This window comes from Euprymna scolopes, chromosome 36, assembly GCF_053919585.1.
Source record: "Euprymna scolopes isolate OS-2025 chromosome 36, ASM5391958v1, whole genome shotgun sequence".
NCBI classification, from domain to species: Eukaryota; Metazoa; Mollusca; class Cephalopoda; order Sepiida; family Sepiolidae; genus Euprymna; species Euprymna scolopes.
In genome coordinates, this window is record NC_136517.1 from 66,014,304 (window position 1) to 66,030,344 (window position 16,041).

General features: G+C 38.0%; 1 protein-coding gene across 5 annotated transcripts in view; it reads right to left on the reverse strand.

The window, feature by feature from the left end:
- LOC145260560 (ataxin-3-like) overlaps window positions 1–16,041 on the reverse strand; it is a 231,505-nt gene that overhangs the window by 63,175 nt on the left and 152,289 nt on the right. For all 5 annotated transcript variants that reach the window (XM_080118805.1, XM_080118804.1, XM_080118803.1 and 2 more), the window contains one exon: window positions 8,695–8,849. In XM_080118805.1, the coding sequence (XP_079974931.1) occupies window positions 8,695–8,849 (155 nt within the window). The remainder of the gene's footprint in view (window positions 1–8,694; window positions 8,850–16,041) is intronic.

The window sequence follows — 16,041 nt, forward strand, 5'->3', positions numbered from 1 at the left end:
CACTGTGGATGCATTATTGGCAGTTTTTGTTACTCTAGCTTCTCCTTATTTGTCCCTCAGTCCTCATTTTTTTCAATGAGTGATTTTTCTGACAAAGGGAGAAGAAAAAGCTGTATACTAGGTTGGCACTATTTTGTGTGAACAGTTGCCAGAAATGTCGGAAATTCTGTTTCTTTGTCTATCTTTGTGGCCATGTCACTATTAAGGATGTTGAAGGTAAACGTTTCAACTGGGCTGACGTTACCCGCCTGATAGTCAGGGACTTGAACCTTGGATTAACCACTAAGGAGGCTGTCCTATCAGCAGGTGCAAAGTACTGGGGCTGCTGTATTGCCATTTGTTGAATGGATTCTGGACCATACATTAGCTCCTAATGGGGCATCTTGATGCCATATTAGCGGGTAATTGTTACGGCTTTACCTTATGTGCTACAAAAATAAAAAAATTTCTTTGTTTCTCTTACTTTCCCTCTCTGCCTTGCTCTAAGCCAGTCTGTTGACCTATTCCACAAATCCCAATCATGAAAGGTTTCCAGAAAAAATACTCGATCAAACCCAGATCTCCAACTTCCAACGGGGACCCCTCCACTGCTATGTCTCCTTCCCCAACATCAGGGGTCTACGTTTCAACCTTCCAGAGGTTCAAACTATTACAGGAGACTAAACCTGACCTATTATTCCTAAGCGAAACTGGCATTGGACCAATTACTTCCCTAGATGAGTTCGTAATTAAAGGATAATCTAACTTAACCTCTAAACCCGACTCCCAAGGGCATGGAGTATGTGCCTACATTAAAGATGACTTTCCATGTGGCAGGGACATCTCCAGAGAAAATCCTAATTTACCCTATATGTGTTCCCGGGTTGTACTTGCTCACACTACTGCGTTCATATTTGCACTCTAGTGGAGTTACTATCTTTAAAAGCATATCTGAGAAAATTGACCAAATTCAGTCTGCGCACCCCTCAGCAAACATTCACGTCTGTGGAGACTTCAATGTTCACAATGTGGAATGGTTAACTCACTAAAACAAGGCCGATGATGAGTGGAGATTCTGTCATGATTTCTCCATTGCTTATGACCTCACTCAGATTGTTCATGAACCCACCCGTGTCCCTGGCACTGACAGCCAATATGCAAGTCTCCTAGACCTTTTTCTCACAACTTGCCCTGAGCTATGTTCATCTTCCGTTCTGTCTCCACTGGGATCTTCCAACCACTCTGTTTTATCAGTTAAGATAAAAACAAGATGTAATAGGTCCTCAGACATACCTCTCCATCGTACAGTATATCGATACTCCATGGCTGACTGGGATAGCTTCCACACATTTATATCAGATCTACCTCTACATTCCATGTTTAAAAAGGATGTGTCCTTTATAGTATCAGACCTGACGGTAATTGTAGGTATAGACTGTTTCATACCCTCAAAAAAGTTCCAGCAAAAACCTAACATTCAGCCGTGATTCTCCCCAGAATGTGCTGCTGCCATTGCACACAGAAATCACTTTTTCCATTGCTTCCAACATAATAGATGTACTGAGACTAAAGCCGCCTTCAGGTCCACCAGCAACCTCTGTAAAAAAGTAATAAAGAATGCGAGAGAGTTGTATGCTCAGTCCGTCAAGTCCAAAGTAGCTGAGCAGCAACTAGGGTCCCATCAGTTTTGGCAAATAGCAAGCAGAATCCTGAACAGAAGTGTGCGCTCTATCCCAACTATCATCAATGGACCTGAGGTAAAACTCTTTGCCAAGATCTTTGCAGCTAATTCTAGCCTTTACGACCAAGGCCGCCAACTCCCAGTATTTCCTTGTTTATCTGAAAACATGCTACTTACAGTTATTTAAGCATTGTCTTAAGGAGATTTGCTTCCCAACACCCTGAAAAATCTCATCAGTATGCCTTGTATTTAAGAATTCAGGTGATCGCTCATCTCCCTCTCAGTACAGACCAATAAGTCTCTGGTGCATCATGAGTAAACTGCTGGAATCTGTGTTAAATAGAAAAGTAGTCAACCATCTCAGCAGAAGCAACCTTCTTAGTGACGTGCAATATGGTTTCCGTTCTGCTAGATCTACAGCAGATGTGCTTACAGTTATATCTCATAGGATTAGCGAATCTCTCAACGGAGGGTTCCTCTCTAGGGCAATTGCTCTTTACATATCAAAGGCCTTTGATAAGGTATGGCATAAAGGTCAACTTTACAAGATTTCCAGCAATGGTATAGCTGGAAATATCTTCTCAATTATTAAACCATTTCTTTCTGATAGGTTCATAAGAGTAGTGGTTGATGGGCAGAAATCAGAAGCTCTCAGTATTAATGTGGAGTCTCTCAGGAGTCCATCCTGGGACCAACTCTCTTCCTGATCTACATTAATGATCTTCCAAATCCTTACATCATTTGTAGACATTTATGCTGATGACACTATAATCTATGGTAGCAAACGACCAAGTTCTCTTTGATTCTCTCTCCTTTGATCTTGAGCATGTGGTACAATGGGGAAGAAAGAGGTGGCTGGTTACTTTTAATGCATCTAAACCCAAACTGTTTTTTTTTTAAAGTTCGGTTATAAAATGTTTTAATTTTATTCTTTTTATAGGTTTAGTGAAAATGTCGGCTACATTATTTTCAGACGTCATATAAGTAAGAGTAATAGATTTTTTCCTTATTTCATCCCTTATAAAATAATATCTGATATCAATATGCTTCGACCTTTGATGAATCATAGAATTATTCGCTAATAAGATACTACTTAGATTGTCACAATAAATTACTACAGGTTTTTTTTTTACTTAGATCTGGTTTTAAAATAGATTTTAGAAGGGTGTTCCGAAAAATTGCCTCCTGCGCGGAATGGGTTAGGGCCACATATTCTGCTCCACAAGTAGAAAGGGCAACAATTTGTTGCTTTTTAGTTTTCCAAGAGATCATAGGTCCAGTCTTTGACAGTCTAAAACAATACCCCATTATACTTTTTCTATCCTCAGAGTTACCTCAATGTGAATCTGAAAATCCATCTAAATTTAGAGGATATGTAGACTTTTTAAATATTAAAGATTGTTCCTTGGTTCCTTTTAGGTAACGAAGGATTTGTTTTGCACGATTAAGGTCTTAATTGTCGATTTCAATAAATTTTGAGATAGCTTTGTTACAGTATAGCATATGTCAGGCCTAATTGCGGTCATCAAGTAGATGAGGCTCCTTACCATTTCCCTGTATATTCGATTATCTATGGATTTTGTTTCAGTCCCTATATTTTTTATTTATGCCCATTTCAACGGGAGTTGAACGCGGTTTGCAATCTTGGATTCCGAACTTGAGCAGAATTTTTTTCAATGTATCGTGATTGGTTCATAGTTATAGTTTCATTTTCACAGGTAAATTTTATATATCTATATATATATATATATATATATATATATTTTTTTTTTTACATGGAGTTCACCACTTATCAAGGTCCAATGGCCACTCGGGGATAAGGGTTATTGTGTGTACAGTAATCAAAGGGATAGTGTAGCAATAGTATTGGAGAATTGGTAAAGTGTCATTACTTAGGGGGGGGTCATCAGGAATTTGTTTGTGTTGGACTTGAAGACATCCAGGTTGAAGTCGGGAGGGAAACAGGCAAGCGGAACAGCATTCCACAGGCGTGCAGTTCTAAGAAAGAAGCTTTGTTCATGGAATCTACGTTTTGATTTAGGCACAGATAAGGAGTGGGGAAAATTATTGACGGTGGTTTCAGCTAATCGGGTGTTTTTTGAAAAAGATTGGCGAGGGGGGGGACCAGAGAATGGAGCTCAGACGAGCACTTGCCATGGAAATAACGATAGAACAACGACAGGCTCGCTACATCTCTTCTGTGAGAAAGAGGTCGCACGGTAGAGAAAAGGGCATCCCCCACCAAGCCACAAAGTCTATTTTGTACTCTGTCAAGGGAGGATAGGCTGTTTTTAGCAGCTCCCGCCCAGATGTAGCAGCAGTACTCCATCTTTGGACATACTTGGTTCTTATATAGATAGTGAGATATCTTCTAGAGCGGTAGAAGGATCCCACCATTTTCCCAGCGACCTTGGCAACAGACTTGATGTATGTGTTCCATTTAAGATCAGGAGTAAAGGTCAAACCCAGAAGCTTATCAAAACATGGGGCCTCCCCTAGACGAGAGCCATCCATTTCAATTGATGCCAGATGGGGATCAGAGCGTTTATGATGTAGAGATAGGAGCTTGGTCTTAAATGCATTAAAGGTAACCAGCCACATCTTTCCCCACTGTACCACACGCTCAAGATCAGAGGAGAGAGAATCAGAGAGAACATCATCATTTACGGCCTTTGATGTGTTGCCATAGATGGTCGTGTCATCAGCATAGATGTCAACAAATGATTTTAGTATATGTTTTGGGAGATCATTGATGTAGATCAGGAAGAGAGTTGGGCCCAGTATGGACCCCTGAGGGACTCCAGCATTAATACTGTGGGCCTCTGATTTCTGCCCATCAACCACTACTCTTATGAGCCTATCCAAGAGAAATGATTTAATGATTGAGAAAACATTTCCAGTAATACCGTAGCTGGAAATCTTGTGTAGTAGGCCTTTATGCTATACCTTATCAAAGGCCTTTGATATGTCAAGAGCAATTGCCCTAGAAATGAAACCTTTGTCGAGAGATTCGCTAATCCTATGAGATATAACCGTTAGCACATCTGCTGTAGATCTAGCAGAACAGAAACCATATTGCGTGTTGCTAAGAAGGTTATTTCTGTTGAGGTGGTTGACTACTTCTCTATTCATTATGGATTCCAGTAACTTACTCATGACACACAGGAGACTTATTGGTCTGTACTGAGAGGGAGATGACTTATCACCTGAATTCTTAAATACAGGGCATACTGATGAGGTTTTCCAGGGTGTTGGGAAGCACTTCCCCTTAAGGCAACGCTTAAACAGTTTCGTAAGTATGGGGGCAAGTTCTGGTTGTAATTTTTTTAACACTATAATTGGAATACCGTCAGGACCAGTTGCTTTACTGAAGTCAAGATTCTTGATTAGCTTGGCGACCTCATGCACAGATATCTGTATGTGGCATAGCGTGTTGTCTGTTATAGGAGGGAATATGTGGAGTTGATGGCCTTCATCGCACAGGGTAGAATTTGTCGCAAAGTTTTTGGCAAATAGCTTGGCTTTGTCGGATGCTATCGAGATGACCTCTGGTCCATTGATAATGGTTGGGATAGAACGCATGTTTCTGTTCAGGATCCTATTTGCTATTTGCCAGAACTGGTGGGAACCAAGCCGCTGCTCAGCTACTTTGGATTTAACGGATTGAGTTAACGGATATAGTTTTCTTGCATTTTATATTACTCTTTTACAGTGGTTGCTGGCGGTCCTGAAAGCAGCTTTAATTTCAGTGCATCTATTACGTTGGTAGCTACGGAAAAAGTGATTTCTTTGCGCGATGGCAGCAGCACATTCAGGGGAAAACCATGGCTGGCTGTTAGGTTTTTGTTGGAATTTTTTAGATGGTATGAATTGGTCTATGCCTACAAGTAACCATTCGGTCAGGTCTGATACTATAGAGGACACATCCTTTTTAAACATGGAATGGAGAGGTAGATCAGATATGAATGTACGGAAGCTATCCGAGTCCGCCATAGAGTATCGGTATACAGTACGGTGGAGAGGTACGTCTGTAGATTTATTATATTTCATTTTTATCTTAACTGATACGACACAGTGGTCGGAGGATCCCAGAGGAGATAGAACGGAACATGAGCATAGCTCAGTGGAAGTTGATAGAAAAAGGTCTAGAAGGCTTGCGTACTGACCGGTAGTATTGGGAACACGGGTGGGCTCGCAGACAATTTGAGTGAGGTCATAGGCAATGGCAAAATCATGACAGAACCTCCCCTCATTATCGGTCTTATTTGAGTGGGTCAGCCATTCCACATTATGGACATTGAAGTCACCGCAAATGTGAATGTTAGCCGAGGGATGAGCAGACAGGATGTGGTCAATTTTCTCCGATATACTCGTAAAGACAGTAACTCCGCTGTTGTGGGAGCGATAGAGGGCAAATATAAATGCGGTGGTGTAAGCAAGTGCCACCCGGAAGCACATATAAGGTAGATTAGGGTCTTCTCTGGAGATATTCCTGCCACATGGGATGCCATTTTTAATGTAGGCACATATTCCATGCCCGTGGCAATCTTGGGGGTCAAATTTAGATGTTAAGTTAGAGTATCCTTTAATTATGAACTCATCTAGGGAGGTGGTTGGCCCTATTCCAGTTTCACTTAGAAATAATATGTCTGGTTTCGTCTCCTGTAATTGGGTTTCAACCTCTGGAAGGTTGGAACGTAGACCCCTGATGTTGGAGAAGGAGACCTGGTAGTAGGGGTCTACGTTGGAAGATGGGTTTCTAGGTTTAATCGAGTTTTTATTCTGGAGATATTTCATGTTGAGGATTTTGGGGTTTGTGGAACAGGTCAGCATACTTGGTTAGAGCAGAACAGAGAAGGAAAGTAAGAGATGAAAGACGGGAAAATTTTTTTTTTGTAGCACATGATAAGGTAAAGCCGTAACAATTACCCACTAGTATGGTATCGAGAGAGGCCCCACCAGAGACTACTGCATGGTCAAGAATCCATTCACCAAATGGCAATACAGCAGCCCCAGTACTTTGCACCTGCTGATAGGACAGCCTCCTTAGTGGTTATTCCAAGGTTCGGGTCACCATGACAGTCGTCCAAGATCAGCCATTTAAAATTTTTTATTTAATTTATTTTTAACATCTTTTAAAGTGTTGTCACAGTTTGAGATGAGTAATATATTGTCAACCTAAAAAAACAAAATCAACAATTCTCTTAATATGTTCAATGCTTTCCGTCTGTCATCCAATGCATCTCTTATAAATAATCAGAGACAGACTTCTATTGTCTAAGCATTGAATCAGTTCTGCAAAAACAGTCATGTTCTTTTCAGTGGAGGAGTCTCTGTTGGAGATTGTATCACTTTGTGTAGTTTTCGAATCCTTAGATATCCCAGAAATTTTACCTGCCACAATTCAAATTTAGATTCCAATCCATCAAAGAAAAGACGATGGCTGGGCGCATAACCTGTTAAGTGTTGTGACATTATGTTGAACAAAGATGGCGGTGTAGTTCAGATCAGATCAGATCTTTACTGTAATTGGCAGTAACCAAGATGGCGGCCAAGAATCAAATGCGGTCTGTGACGTATTTAGTGGCGAACTGATTGAATCCGGAATTCAACAATTTTTATACTAACTTTGGAAGGTTTTCATTGTTTTTTTAGCACAGCCGGTGGTTATAAAAATAATTGGCGAATCCACTGGTTTCATACCCCCAAACAGTAGTCAAAAACAGCTTACACTATCTCTACATCATCTATGCTCTGATGCCAATCTGAATAAATAGCTCTCGTCTTGGGGAGGCTTCATATTTTGACAAGCTTCTCGACTTGCCCTTTGCTCCTAACCTGAAATGAAGCATGTATATCAAATCCATTGCCAAGGTTGCTGGAAAAATGGTGGGATCATTCTACTGTTCCAGTAGATATCTCTCTCCTGATGCAATTCTCTACCTATATAAAAGGCAGGTATGGCCAACGATGGAGTACTGTTACCACATCTGGGCAGGATAAGCTGCTAGAAGCAGCTTATCCTGCCTTGACAGAGTTCAACATAAACTTTGTAGCTTAGTGGGGGATGCCCTTTTCTCTTCCTCACAAAAGAGATGTTGCGATCCCGTCCCTGCTTTATCTTTATTTTCATGGCAAATGCTTAGCAGAGCCTCAATCTATGGTCCCTCCTTGCCAAACTTTCACAAAAAACACTTGTCTCGCTAAAACCACTATCAATAATTTCCCACACTCTTTATCTGTGCCTAAATCTAAACATAGATTTCATGAACAAAGCTTCTTTCTTAAAACTGCACGCCTGTAGAATTGTCTTCTGATTGTCTGCTTTCCAGCTGACTACAATCTGATTCCAACGTAAACAAGTTCTTGATGAACCGTCCCCCTAAGTAATCCAATTTACAAAATTCCCACTATTTATGTTTACTATGCTATAATCACCTTGACTTATGTATACCCATTAACTCTTATCCTCGAGTGACCTCTGGGCCTTGGTAAGTGGTGATTCCTGTGTAAAAAAAAAAAAAAAAAAAAAAAAAAGATAGAATTGATTATTTTTAATTTTTTTTTTTAAATTTGTTCCAACAAATGTGATTTGCTTTTATAGGTGACTCTTTCAACTGATTTAATCTGCAAAATCATTGATACAATTGATTAATTTGTAAATGTTCAAAATATTCTTGCCATTTCTGAGGTGAGATTTTGGGAACAACAAAGTGGGAAGAAAAGCTGTTGATTGTAAGGCAGAAGGTCATAGAATGTTTGGTAGTTGAAAACTTGGTAATCCATTCCGAAATTAAGAGATGAGGGAAAGAAGTGAAGACATATGTGATAATGGCAGGGAAATTAAGAATCATTAGAATAGATTGTACAATTTATCATTAATATAGGAAAAGATACAGCGAGAAAAATCTTAAAAGCAATGGAATGAACCACTGGAAGTGGGAAAACAGCAAAATATGTTCACAATATTGAAATTTTCTATTTCTGATCATAAAAGAAAGCAAAATTGTAAAGAAATCTCACGAAACACTCACCTTCTTGTTGTAATTGTGTAAGAAATAAGGCCAAATATGTGTCGGAAATTAGTTCAGGTCCACTTAAGAGCGAGTTCAGATTGAACCACTGATAACCGATCTTGCGTATAGTAAACCAATGCTCTCTCATATTACAGATGTAGGCTGACTGTAAGCTAAAAACAAGAAAATATTAAGACTTTTGTAGTCTTTATTCTAGCTTATTGTAATCCCTTTTTAACATGACTAAACAGTTTTAAAAAGAGGATAGAAAAACAAACAGTAAAATCTTTAATAGCAAAACAATTTTATAGAAATGTCAAAAGAAAATCCTAAAGAAATTTACTGTCTTACATCATCATGGAAACAATCTCATTTTTGTTTTGCTTTTCAGTATAAAAATATTTCTCTTTAGTCATTTAAATATTTAGGGTAATTTTGATGAAAACAGCAAAATCAGAACAAATATTTTCTAAATTAAAGCATTTATTACAGTAACTCTGAAACCAAGCATGAGGAGGGGTAAAACTTTTAATAAAATTACACCCTTAAAACAAAACAGAAGTGGGTTTCTACTGAACTGAAGCAGATTAGAACAGAGAAGGATAAGGGGGTATTTAATCAGCTTGTTTTATGATAAATCTGTTTGTGGGTTTAATGCTGAAACAATATTCATCAGAAATGATTCATATATTCACATAATCCATTATGTTAGATATGGTTGGAGAAAAGTTATATTGCATTAATAAACAAGACATCTGATCAAACTTGAACTTAGCACAACTATTTCGGAAATAGCGAGTTGATCAAAAACTTCTTTAGAAGATTAGACATTGCATTAAAAGTTGATTTTTGGGCAAATGTTGGGAACAGATTTTGGAGAAAATTTAAGTGGCTTCCATTTAAATTTTAAAAAAAATGTGTCTCTATGAAGAAACCACCAATTCACAATATTCCTACATGACAAAAGATATAATCACAATAATCATAACTTAAAAACACTGTCTTGATATTTTTTATCTATTTGGTTATGCAGCAGAAAGAAACACATGATTGCAAATATGGTGTAGGGATGCGAGTGGCATATAAATTTCACCAATTTCCAAACTTGTTTCCAATCCTCTGCATGTCTGAACTATAATATAAAATGATCCATCCCTAGTTTTTTAGGCTAGTTACCAAAAAACTTTAGTGGGGGTGAGTGCTGAAAAGTTAGTTAAAAAAACATTACTTACTCTACCATTAAATTAGGTTTGAGCAGTACTATACCCCTCCCCTCAAAAAAGCATTAGCTACCACTAACCTTAAATTCAAATGGCAAGCTAACCCCTAAAAAAACTTCCTTAACCCTGCAACTAATCCTAAATTTGAATGACCTTGCATCACACACAAACAAATCTCCTTTACAGTAAAAATAGAAAGCTCTCCTTCAAACAAACACACTATAAAACCACATGTAATAACCTTAACAAAATCATCAGCAAAGTGCACAAAATTCATAGTTAACTGCCCTAAAACATTAAAATGGATTGGAAATTACATTAAATTCATATGCAAAACTGATCTTTCACTTTTTCATTAGTTAACTGCCCTAAAACGTTAGAATGGATTGGAAATTACATTAAATTCATATGCAAAACTGATCTTTCACTTTTCATTAGTTAAATGCCCTAAGACATTAGAATGAATCGGAAATTACATTCAATTCATATGTAAAACTGATCTTTCACTTTTTCATTAGTTAACTGCCCTAAAACATTAGAATGAATTGGAAATTACATTAAATTCATATGCAAAACTGATCTTTCACTTTTTCATTAGTTAACTGCCCTAAAACCTTAGAATGGATTGGAAATTACATTCAATTCATATGCAAAACTGATCTTTCACTTTTTTATTAGTTAACTGCCCTAAAACATTAGAATGGATTGGAAAGTACATTAAATTCATATGAAAAACTGATCTTTTACTTCTTCATTAGTTTAAAACATTAGAATGGATTAGAAATTACATTAAATTCATATGCAAAACTGATCTTTTGATTCTTCATTAGTTAACTGTCCTAAAACATTAGAATGGATTGGAAATTACATTAAATTCATATGCAAAACTGATCTTTAACTTTTTTTAAAATTTTTCTAATTTTTTTTACACAGTGATCACCACTTATCAAGGCCCAGAAGCCACTCAGGGATAAGGGTTACTGCAAGTACATTACGTTAGTGTGGAAATTTTCTGAAGTGTTTACTTAAGGGGGCGGTTCATTAGGAATTTGTTAACATTGGACTTGAACACATCCAAGTTGTAGTCCGGAGGGAAGCAGGCAGATGGAACAGAGTTCCACAGGCGTGCAGTTCTAAGAAAGAAGCTTTGTTCATGGAATCCACGTTTTGATTTAGGTACAGATATAGCGTGGGGGAAATTTTTCACAGTGGATTCAGCTAGACGGGTGTTTTTCTTTAAAGATTGGCGAGAGGGGACCAGAGATTGGAGTTCAGACGAGCATCTACCATGGAAATAACGATAAAACAAGGACAGGCTCGCAACGTCTCTTCTGTGGGAGAGAGGTTGCAGGGTAGAGAAGAGGGCATCCCCCACTAAACCACAAAGTCTATTTTGTACTCTGTCAAGGCAGGATAGGCTGTTTTTAGCAGCTCCTGCCCAGATATGGCAACAGTATTCCATCCTTGGACGTACTTGGCTTTTATATAGATAGAGAATTGCATCAGTAGTGAGATATCTTCTGGAGCGGTAGAAGGATCTCACCATCTTTCCAGCGACCTTGGCAACAGACTTGATGTACGTGTTCCATTTAAGATCAGGAGTAAAGGTCAAAACACTGAGCCTCACCCAGACGAGAGCCATCCATCACAATTGATGCCAGCTGGGGATCAGAGCGTTGATGATGCAAGGATAGGAGTTTGGTTTTGGATGCATTAAAGGAAACCAGCCACATCTTCCCCCACTGAACCACGTGCTCGAGATCAGAGGAGAGAGAATCAGAAAGAGCTTTGTCATTTACAGCCTTTGATGTGTTGCTGTAGATGGTCGTTTCATCAGCATAGATGTCAACGAATGATTTAAGTATGTGTTTAGGGAGGTCATTGATGTAGATCAGGAAGAGAGTTGGGCCCAGGATTGACCCCTGAGGGACTCCAGCATTTATATTGCAGGCCTCCGATTTTTGTCCATCTACCACTACTCTTATGAGCCTATCGGAGAGAAATGATTTAATGATTGAGAAAACATTTCCAGTTATACCGTAGCTGGAAATCTTGTGAAGTAGACCCTTATGCCATACCTTGTCGAAGGCCTTTGATATGTCAAGAGCAATTGCCCTAGAAAGGAAGCCTTTGTCAAGAGATTCACTAATCCTGTGGGATATAACCGTCAGCACATCTGCGGTAGATCTTGCAGAGCGGAAACCATATTGTGTGTCACTAAGAAGGTTATTCCTGCTGAGGTGGTTGACTATTTCTCTATTTAATATGGATTCCAGCAACTTACTCATAACACACAGGAGACTTATTGGTCTGTACTGAGAGGGAGATGACTTATCACCTGAATTCTTAAATACAGGGCAAACTGATGAGGTCTTTCAGGGAGTCGGAAAGCACTTCTCCTTAAGGAAGCGCTTAAATAGTTTCGTAAGTATGGGAGCAAGTTCTGGTTGAAGCTTTTTTAACACTATAATTGGGATGCCATCAGGGCCAGTTGCTTTACTGGAATCTAGGTTCTTTATTAGCTTGGCGACCTCATGCACGGATATTTGTATGTTACCTAGCGTGTTCTGTGATCTACAAGGAAATATGGGGAGTTGATGGCCTTCGTCGCATAGGGGAGAATTAGCTGCAAAGTTCTTTGCAAATAGTTTCGCCTTGTCTGATGCTGACGAGATGACCTCTGGTCCATTGATAATGGTTGAGATAGAACACACACTTCTGTTCAGGATCCTATTTGTTATTTGCCAAAATTGGTGGGATCCAAGCCGCTGATCAGCTACCTTGGATTTAACAGACTGGGCATATAGCTCTCTTGCATTTTTTATTACTCTTTTACAGTGGTTGCTGGCAGACCTGAAAGCAGCTTTAGTCTCAGTGCATCTATTACGTTGGTAGTTATGGAAAAAGTGATTTCTGTGCATGATAGCACTAGCATATTATGGGGAGAACCATGGCTGGCTGTTAGGTTTTTGTTGGAATTTTTTAGATGGTATGAATTGGTCTATGCCTACAATTAACCATTCAGTCAGATCTGATACTATAGAGGACACTTCCTTTTTAAACATGGAGTGCAGAGGTAAATCAGATATGAATGTACGGAAGCTATCCCAGTCAGCCATAGAGTATCGGTATACAGTACGGTGGAGGGGTACGTCTGGGGGCTTCTTACATTTCGTTTTTATCTTAACTGATACGACGGAGTGGTCGGAGGATCCTAGAGGAGAATGAACGGAACATGAACATAGCTCAGGGGAAGTTCAGAGAAAAAGGTCTAAGAGGCTTGCATATTGACCGAGTGTATCGGGCACACGGGTGGGTTCGCGAACAATCTGAGTGAGGTCATAGGCAATGGCAAAATCATGACAAAACCTCCCCTCATCATCTGTCTTATTTGAATGGGTCAGCCATTCCACATTATGGACGTTGAAGTCACCACAGATGTGGATGTTAGCCGCGGGATGTGAAGACAGTATGTGGTCTATTTTCTCAGATATGCTCTTAAAGATAGTAACTCCGCTGTTGTGGGGCCTATAGAGGGCAAATATAAATGCAGTGGTGTTAACAAGTGCAACCCTGAAGCACATATAGGGTAAATTAGGACCTTCTCTAGAGATATCCCTTAATGTAGGCACATATTCCATGCCCAAGGCGATCTTGGGGGTCAGATTTAGCTGTTAAATTTGAGTATCCGTTAATAATGAACTCATCTAGGGAAGTGGTCAGCCCTATTCCAGTTTCACTTAGAAATAATATGTCCGGTTTCGTCTCCTGTAATTGGGTTTCAACCTCTGGAAGGTTGGAACGTAGACCCCTGATGTTGGAGAAGGAGACCTGGTAGTAGGGGTCTACGTTGGAAGATGGGTTTCTAGGTTTAATCGAGTTTTTATTCTGGAGATATTTCATGTTGAGGTATTGGGATTTGTGGAATAGGTCGGCATATTTGGTTAGAGCAGTACAGAGAGGGAAAGTAAGAGAGAAAAAGACAGGAAAATTTTTTTTTGTAGCACACGAAAAGGTAAAGCCATAACAATTACCCACTAGTATGGCATCGAGAGGCCCACCAGAGACTACTGCATGATCCAGATCCACTCACCAAATGGCAATACAGCAGTCCCAGTACTTTGCGCCTGCTGATAGGACAGCCTCCTTAGTGGTTAATCCAAGGGTCGGGTCCCTGACTATCAGGCGGATAACGTCAGCCCAGACAAAACGTTTACCTCCAGCACCCTTACTAGTGACATGGCCACAAGGACAGACAGAGACAGAAAAATTTCCGACATCTCAGACTACTGGTCACCAAGTACTACCGACCTTTAAGCAGCTTTTTCTTCACCCTTTATAAGAAAAATAACTTATTGAATGAGGGCTGAATGACAAAATAGGAGAAGCGAGACTTACTGGAACTGCCGATAACAGATCCACTGTATTATCTACACTCCATTACAAAAAAACAAAAACAAAAAAAAACAAAAAAAACAAAACAATAGTCAACTGCCCTAAAAAAAAAAAAAAAAATTAGTTAACTGCCCTAAAACATTAGAATGGATTGGAAATTACATAAATTCATATGCAAAACTGATCTTTGACTTCTTAATTAGTTAACTGCCCTAAAACATTAGAATAGATTGGAAATTACATTAAATTCATATGCAAAACTGATCTTTTACTTCTTCCTTAGTTAACTGCCCTAAAACATTAGAATAGATTGGAAATTACATTAAATTCATATGCAAAACTGATCTTTTGATTCTTCATTAGTTAACTGTCCTAAAACATTAGAACGGATTGGAAATTACATTAAATTCATATGCAAAACTGATCTTTTACTTCTTCATTAGTAAACTGCCCTAAACCAGTAGAATAAATTTGAAATTACATTAAATTCATATGCAAAACTGATCTTTTGATTCTTCATTAGTTAACTGTCCTAAAACATTAGAACGGATTGGAAATTACATTAAATTCATATGCAAAACTGATCTTTTACTTCTTTATAGTTAACTGCCCTAAAACATTAGAATGGATTGGAAATTACATTAAATTCATATGCAAAACTGATCTTTTACTTTTTTATTAGTTAACTGCCCTAAAACATTAGAATGGATTGGAAATTACATTAAATTCATATGCAACACTGATCTTTTACTTCTTCATTAGTTAACTGCCCTAAAACATTAGAATGGATTGGAAATTACATTAAATTCATATGCAAAACTGATCTTTTACTTCTTCATAAGTAAACTGTCCTAAAACATTAGAATGGATTGGAAATTACATTAAATCCATATGCAAAACTGATCTTTTACGTCTTCATAAGTAAACTGTCCTAAAACATTAGAATGGATTGGAAATTACATTAAATTCATATGCAAAACTGATCTTTTACTTCTTCATAAGTAAACTGTCCTAAAACATTAGAATGGATTGGAAATTACATTAAATTCATATGCAAAACTGATCTTTTACTTCTTCATAAGTAAACTGTCCTAAAACATTAGAATGGATTGGAAATTACATTAAATCCATATGCAAAACTGATCTTTTACGTCTTCATAAGTAAACTGTCCTAAAACATTAGAATGGATTGGAAATTACATTAAATTCATATGCAAAACTGATCTTTTACTTCTTCATAAGTAAACTGTCCTAAAACATTAGAATGGATTGGAAATTACATTAAATTCATATGCAAAACTGATCTTTTACTTCTTCATAAGTAAACTGTCCTAAAACATTAGAATGGATTGGAAATTACATTAAATCCATATGCAAAACTGATCTTTTACGTCTTCATAAGTAAACTGTCCTAAAACATTAGAATGGATTGGAAATTACATTAAATCCATATGCAAAACTGATCTTTTACTTCTTCATAAGTAAACTGTCCTAAAACATTAGAATGGATTGGAAATTACATTAAATTCATATGCAAAACTGATCTTTTACTTCTTCATAAGTAAACTGTCCTAAAACATTAGAATGGATTGGAAATTACATTAAATTCATATGCAAAACTGATCTTTTACTTCTTCATAAGTAAACTGTCCTAAAACATTAGAATGGATTGGAAATTACATTAAATTCATATGCAAAACTGATCTTTTACTTCTTCATAAGTAAACTGTCCTAAAACATTAGAATGGAT